Here is an 8,212-nt window from a genome sequence, read left to right on the forward strand (position 1 = left end):
TTTCTGCATCATTTAATAATTTGCCCAGAGAATCCTTCAATAATGAAAGCCGAGGCTGGAAGGTTTTTCTTCAATTACCTCTGCTTGAGAAATATTGTCTTTTTATGAAATGAAGTGACCTATTGCCTTCCATTTATACTGATCCCATATAATCTGTAAGAAGCTTTCAGTGAGTTTATAGAGCAAAATATTCTAAATAAGTGAAAGGAATCATATCTGCATATAATATGTATGTGTAGACATAAACTCAAGCACACATGTAAATACTAACCTGGTTGCACTTAAATGGATGATCACATTTTCCATGAGATAAGATGTGTTAAACTGAAATAATATTTTGAAAGTCACCTTTGAAATAAAATACATATATATTTAGTTCAGTAATATGATGAAATATTTACTTTGAATAAAGCATTTAATTTATATAATGACATTACCTAAATTCAAATTGTGAATGTGATAAAAACTATTATCTAGATAGATTTGTGAATATGCAATAATCATATTAATTATATTAATAATCATATTAATTTTAGATGTGCATATGTGATAATATCCACATGGATACTGCATATTAATGCTGAATTCAAACATTTTATTCAATAATTAAACATAATTATCTATACAAATCAGAGATGGTTATCATGAAGAATAACATCCTATTTTATTAAATTACATTAATTATAATCACAGCATAGGAGGTGGCTTCACAAAGCTTGTAAAAAATTGAAATTAAAAGCTAAGGGAATTTCCCACCAACTTTTTAAGACCCTTTGTATGCAGTGATATAACATTATTAGAATCACAATAATAAACATTGTAATTACGAATTGTTGTCTGTTTCTGTTAAGATGATTCCAACTCACGGAGACTCCTATTGCAAAGTGGAAGTGTTCCAGAGCATTTTCCACGTTGTGACCTTTTTGAAGCAGACTGCCAGGCTAGCCACTGGGTAGATTCCAACTGCCAACCTCTCTACCACTAGTTGAGAACTTAGCCATTTGCACAACCCAGGGGTTAGTCAGTTAGGACTGCATTAATTTAGAAACTTCAAGTATTTTTTTTTTCCTCTGGCGTATTTAGAATTACATTTTAAATGTTTCTAGTAAGAATCTGCAGTCTTTGCAATTATCTTCTAATTTTAAAATGGTAGCCCTAATTTCAGTAGTAGGTTTACTGGGTGGGTTTTAACTACAGCAGAATAGGATGAAATCAGAGCGCTCCTTTGCCACCATCTGCTTTTCCTTATGGTCCTTATGCTCACGGACTGTCTTGTGCACATAAGTATGCCTTTCTGATGAGACTTCACACCTAGACACTAGCAGAGAAACGGGCCTGAAGAAACTGCCTGTTGCATATAGCCCTGACCCTGAAAATTTAAACTAGAATTCTAGATCTTGAAATAAAAAATAGTCTAAATGTAAAGCCCATGTTAAAGTTATTTACGGATTAACTTCTCTTTTCCATACCAAAACCTATTGCCATAGAATCAATTCCAACTTTCATTGGTTAGAACTCTCCCGTAGGCTGGAAATCTTTAGAGAAACTGAGGGAGCTGGTGGGGTCAAACCATCAACCTCTGGTTAGCAGCTGACTGCTTTAACCACACGGCCACAATTTCTAAAATATCTCCCATTTTCAACATTTCTCCTGACTCCACGGAAAATTAAAGAAAGGTACAGATATGAACTAAATCTGTAAAACAAACCCTTTTGCAAATAAGATTCTTTATTTGCAAATCTTATTTGCAAAAGGGTTTGTTTTACAGATTTGTAGGAAAGACAGGGGCTCAAACATAACAATGATTGTGAGGATGACATACAGAGTGTTGCTAGAGTTGTAATGGACTTGGTAGCATAGAATAACAGAAGCACACAATCTAAGTATTGCTTGAGATAGTTAAGAAACAAACAATTTGCTGAGATTCCAAAAGTAAACTTGTACTTTAAAAAAAAATTTCCATAAAGCTAAAATGGACTCCTGGTGTGTCTGTAGGATCAGCATTGGATTGTTGTTGTTGTTCTTAAGTGCTGTTGAGTCAATTTCGACCCATAGCAACCCTGTATGAGGTTTCCAAGGAGCAGCTGGTGAGCTTGAACCACTGACCTTGCAGTTCAATCAACTTTGCAGCCTGACGCATTAGCCCACAGCGCCACACCAGGACTTCATCATTGGATTGGGGACCACTAAATTGGAAGTTCCAAGCTGCCAGCTGCTTCTCAGAAGCCCTATATAGTGGGGCTATGAGTAGAAACTGACTTGACAGCACTTACAACAATGACAAAAATGGGCACGTGCTAAGTGCCCTCAAGTTGCTTCGGCTTATGACACAGGAAGCACTTGCTGGTCCAGTGCCATCCACAATAGTTATTTTTGAGTCCAGTGCTGCTGTCACTGCATCAATCCATCTTCATGACCTTTGCTGACCCTCCATTTTACCAAGCAAGATGTACTAGCGATGTTGTTGTTAAAGTGCTGTCAAGTTGGTTCTGACACACTTATTGCTGTTGTTCGGGGCCGAGTCAGTACGAATTCATAGTGACCTTATGTACAATAGAACGAAACACTGCCTGGTCCTGGGTCAAACTCACATTCTTTGCTACTCCTGAACCCACTGCTGCTGCCACTGTGCCAATCAATCTCTTCTCTCCCTTTATTTGGATGTGGTTTATTGGTCCAGTGGTGAAGATTTTTCTTTTTTACATTGAGGTACAACCCATACCAAAGGTTGTGGTCTTTTCCTCCAACCCTCCACTTTACCAAGCATAACAGCCTACTCCAGTGACTGGTAGTTCCTGATAGTATGTCTGAAGTATGACAGACAAAGTCTGGCCATCCTGGCCTCCAAGGAGCACTCTGGCTGTACTTCTTCCAACACAGATCTATTGGTGCTTTAGGCAGTCCGTGCTATTTTCAGTATTCTCCTCCAACACCATAACTCAAATGAATCACTTCTTCTACGGTCTTCCTGTTCACTGTCCAACTTTCACATGCATGTGAGATTATTGAAAATACCATGGCTTGGGTCAGACACACCTTAGTCCTTAAACTGTCCTCTTTGTAGGTGTATGTATGTACATTATCCTATCATAGACAGCACTGTACTTCGACAAGTTTTGAAACGTTCTTCTTGATGATGAACAATACACGATTTCTCTTGATTTTGTCCTCAACATAGTGAACCATATGACTGAATGTTTCAAAATGACCAATATCAGTTCATTTCTGCTCACTGTTGTTATCAGGTACCCTCAAGTGACTTGGTACCGACTCATAGCGACCTTATGCACAGCAGAACAAAACACTGCCCGATCCTGGGCCAACCTTACTACTATTGCCACCCTTGAGTCCATCGATGCTGCCACCTGGCCAATCCATCTCACTGAGGGCCTTCCTCTTTTTCTCTTACCCTCCACCTTACAAAACATGATATCTTTCTCCAGCAACTGGTCCCTCCTGACAATATGTCCAAAGTATCAGAGATGAAGTTTGGCCATCTTGGCCTCTAAGGAACACTCTGGCTACACTTCTTCCAACATGGATCTGTTGGTTCTACGGGTAGTCCATGGCACTTTCAATATTCTCCTCCAACACCATAACTCAAAAGCATGAATTCTTCTAGGGTCTTCCTTATTCACTGCCCAGCTTCCACATGCATATGAGGTTATTGCAAATACCATGGCTTGGGTCAGGCGCACCTTTAGTCCTCAAGCTGACATTTTTGCTCTTCAACACTAATGCCTAGGATATTGATCTTTATGTGCTCCATTTTATTGTTCATAACTTCTAGTTTTCCTAGATTCATACTTCATAAATTCCATCTTCTAATTACTAATGGATATTTGCAGCAGTTCTCCCCATTTTGAGTTGTGTCCCACCAGCAAATGAAGGTCCCAAAAGGTTTTCTGTATTCGTGTCATCATCAGGATCAACTCTACTTCGAGAAGGCCCATTGTGTTTTGAGTGTCTTCCAACGTGAAGGGCTCACCTTCCAGTACTATATCTGACAGTATTCTGGTGCTAGTCATAATGTTATCATATTCTGACACTCTATCTGACAATGTTCCACTGCTATTAGGTTTTTAATGGCTGAACATTCAAAAGTAATCTACCTCTTTTTCCTAGTCTATCTTAGTCTGGAAGCTCAGCTGAAACCTGTCTACCATGAGTGACCCTGCTGGTATTTGAAATACTTGTGGCATAGCTTCCAGCATTATTATACCAATATGCAAGGCACCACAATCTGGCAATCTGACAGACGAATCCTTCAGTACTGTAAGTTGAGGCTCAATTTTTTTTTTTTTTTTTCCAGTTCTTTCAGCTTGAGAAATGCTGACTATGTTCTTCTCTTTTGGTTTTATAACTTTAGGTCTTCAGGTCTTTGCACATTGCATTATTATTACTTTATTTTGTCTTCTTGAGCTGTTCTTTAAAATTTTTTCTTTATCAACTTGACTTACTTTATTCTACTTGCTTTAGCATCTCTCACTGGATAGCAAGTTTCAGAGAATTTTCTGATATTCATTTTGGTCTTTCTTTTCTTTCCTGTATTTTTAATGACCTTTTGCTTTCTTCCTGTCTGATAATGTTGATGTCATCCCACAACTCTTCTGGCCTTCAGTCATTAGTGTCTAATGCATCAAATCTGTTATTGAGATGATCTCTAAAATAAGGTATGATATATTCAAGGTCATATTTTGGCTCTTCTGAACTTTGTTTTAATTTTCTGCAGCTTCAGTCTGAATTTGCATATGAGAAATTCAGGTCTATTACACAGTCTGTCCTTGGCTTTAACAGATGATATTGAACTTTTCCATCATCTCTTCCCTCAAATGTAATAAATGTGATTCCTGTACATGTCATCTGGTGAAGTCTAGGGGTATTTTCTTTTATGTTGTTTGCAAAAGGTATTTGTAATGAATAAGTCATTGGTCTTACAAATTTCTAATCATGTGATCTCCAGCATCATTTATATATTCCATATTGTTCCTTTCTCTATGTTTTCAACGTGAGCATTCCAATCACCACTAATTATAAATGCATCTTGTTTGCATGTGTGATTATTTTCAAACTGAAGAAGCTGGTGGATTTCAATTTAATACGCATTGATTTTAGTGGTCGGCATGTAAATTTGAATAATAGTGGTATTAGTTGGTCTTCTTTATGTAGGTGTAAAGATATTATCCTATCACAGATAGTGTTGTACTTCAGGATGTTGTTGCTAAGTGCCGTCGAGTCGATTGCGACCCCTAGCGACCCTGCATAGGGTTTCCGAGGAACAGCTGGTGAGCTTAAACCACCGACCTTGCAGTTCAAATGACTTTGCTGTCTGACACATTAGCCCACAGTGCTACACAAGGTACTTTAGGATAGATCTTCAAATTTTCTTTTTGATGATGAATGCAACATCATTCCTCTGCAACTTGATATTCGCAGCATAGTAAAGCAAATGTTTTTCTGATTCAAAATGGCCAAAAGCAGTCTGTTACAGTTCAAGAATGCCTAGGATACCAATCTTTTTGTCTTCCATTTCATTTTTGACAACTTCCAATTTTCTCCATTTTATACTTTATACATGCCATGTTCCAATTATTAATGGTTGTTTGCTGCTGTTTCTCCTTATTTTGAGTTGTGCCCCATCAATAAATGAAGGTCCTGGAAGCTTAACTCCATTCATGTCATCACAGTCAACTTGACTTTGAGGAGGCTGCTCTTTCCCAGTCATATTTTAAGTGCTTTCCAAGCTGAGGGATTAATATTATTTCACTATGTCTGATAATGTTCTGTTGCTCTTCATAACCTTTTAGTTTTTCAGCACTCTATCTTACAGTGATCTGCTGCTATTCCTAATATGTTCAATGGCTAAACCTTCATAAGTAGTCTGCCTCTCCTTCTTCACAGTTTTTCTAAATCTGGAAGCTCGGCTGAAACCTGTTCACCATGGTCAACTCGGCTGTTATTAAAATACTGGTGGCTTAGCTTCCAGCATCACAATGGACATGTTGTTGTTGTTACGTGCCGTGGGATTGGTTCCGACCCATAGCGACCCTGTACAGGGTTTCCGAGGCTGTAAATTTTTATGGGAGCAGAAAGCCTCATCTTTCTCTCGCGGAATAGCTGGTAGTTTCCAACTCCTGGCCTTGTGGTTTGCAGCCCGATTCATAACCACTACACTACCAGAGCTCCTTCAAACTTACTGAGTTTAATGGGTTTGTCTATGATTGATAGTTAGCTTCCTGGATCACTGGTTCTCACAGCAGGTGCAGGAAGGGAACCATCGTTTCAACTTCTCATTTGCTACAAGAAGAGCCTAAAGATTTCATTATACAAATATAAACCTGCCATTTCCAGACTGCTCAATCAATGTTTATCAGAATATTATTGTCTGTTTAATATGTGTATTAAAGGTGTCAGGAATCTGTTCTGAAATCTCATAAAATATTATAATGTGATAAAGGTGAAATATGTGGACTAGTGCTTTGTTTTGTAAAGTCTAAGTCAATATGTAAAATATCTTAATCATTTTGGTCAGTTGAATATTTTCCTCCTTACTTAATACTAATTTTGTTGTTGTTGTTTAGTGCCCAATGAAAGTGTTAAAGATATTCTAAATCAATCTGTTTTCTTCTTCCCACAGTCTAAAAAGTCTCCTGTATAGAAACTCCACTATCAGAATTTCCCAGTTGCATTTTATCAGATAAATGATCCTGTATAAAATTTTATTTTTGTCTTGGTGTTTGATTTTGGAATGTTGTCATGGGGAAACCACAGTCCCTGGAAAATGACGTCATGCTTGAAAAAGCAGAGGACCATATTGAAGATCCCTAATAATAAGGACTGACTCAGTGGTTGTAGCAGTGGCAGAAACATAACAAATTGTGAGGATGGTGCAAGACCTGACAGTGTTTCATTCTGTTGTGCATAGGATCACTATGAGTTCCAGCTGACTTGACAGCACCTAAAACAACAATGCATTCTTAATTTGGTCTTGGTATTTGAGGTTGATTCATGAAACAACTGGCTTCTGATTCTAGCTGTCAAACATTTTAACAATCATTCATATAACCCCAATTTAATTTAGGAAGATTTATGTATTTGCCTTTGAGAACATTAATTTTCATATCCATATTCCCACATGCCTTTTTATATATATATATATAATCTGCTTACCTCTTCTTTTCTTCTCAGGAAAGGATATCCAACTTTACATGTGATATTATGATTAGATTCACAACTGTCTTTTTGAATAGCCTAGAAAAAAAATGTAGAAAGAATTAAAGCAAGCTCGCAGGCTGCCTATTTGATCTTGGTCTCCTAAAATTTTCCCAGTTGTCCCTTGGTTGACTGTTTTGCCACATTAGTTTCTCAATTTAGTTGGGAGAGTCACAGCATCCTGGGGTCACATGTCCCAGACTCTAAGGATACCTGAACAATCAGTTACTTTGAGGATGACTGCAGGACAACGCACACGGAGCTCTCCGGCCTAGATTTTCCATTGTACAACTGCAACAGAAGTGCTTACTTTACAGGGAGATTTTGTTGGTTGGAGGGAAGAATTTACATTTACTGGATGACACAGAGACGTCAACAATGTAAGTTAGTTATTAGATGGGTTTACTTAGTGGGTAAGCACATGGGCTCTGAACAGGAATCACCTTTGACCTCTTAATTGATTTCAACTCAGATTAACTCTAGAGGACAGGATAGAATTGCCCCAAGCAATTTTCAATGCTGTAAACTTTATGGGCAGTCCTGGTGTGGCACTGTAGGATAAATTATGCTCTAGACTGTAAGGATGGTTTGAACTGCAAGATTGGTAGTGCAAACCCTACAGCTGCTCCTCAGAAACCCTATTCAAAGTCACTCTGAGTCAAAACCTACTCAATGACACTGAACAGCTGTCTTTATGGAAGAGTCCTAGGGTGTGGTGCTTAGGGTAAGCACTGAACTGCTAACCATGAGGTCAGTGGTTCAAAACCACCTCAGAGCCGTGGAGTGGGATCCAACTCATAGCGACCCTGCATAGGGTTTCCAATGCTGTAAATCTTCACAGGAGCAGAAAGCCTCATATTTCTCCCGCGGAACAGCTGGCAGTTTCTAACTGCTGACCTTGCATCTCTCAGCTCCATTCGTACCGACTACGCTATAGTGTAAGAGCCAACTATACACATGGACCTCACCAGATGGAATACATAGAAATCAAATTGACTAC

General features: G+C 38.3%; 1 protein-coding gene across 1 annotated transcript in view; it reads right to left on the reverse strand.

The window, feature by feature from the left end:
- Nucleotides 1-8,212, reverse strand: part of ITGA1 (integrin, alpha 1) — a 182,509-nt gene that overhangs the window by 30,058 nt on the left and 144,239 nt on the right. The window contains exons 20-22 of the mRNA XM_006865762.1: nt 7,171-7,251; nt 1,233-1,235; nt 272-348 (exon numbers count right to left, since the gene is read on the reverse strand). Coding sequence (XP_006865824.1) covers nt 272-348; nt 1,233-1,235; nt 7,171-7,251 — 161 coding nt within the window. The remainder of the gene's footprint in view (nt 1-271; nt 349-1,232; nt 1,236-7,170; nt 7,252-8,212) is intronic.

This window comes from Chrysochloris asiatica, unplaced genomic scaffold (assembly GCF_000296735.1).
Source record: "Chrysochloris asiatica unplaced genomic scaffold, ChrAsi1.0 scaffold00082, whole genome shotgun sequence".
Lineage (NCBI taxonomy): Eukaryota > Metazoa > Chordata > Mammalia > Afrosoricida > Chrysochloridae > Chrysochloris > Chrysochloris asiatica.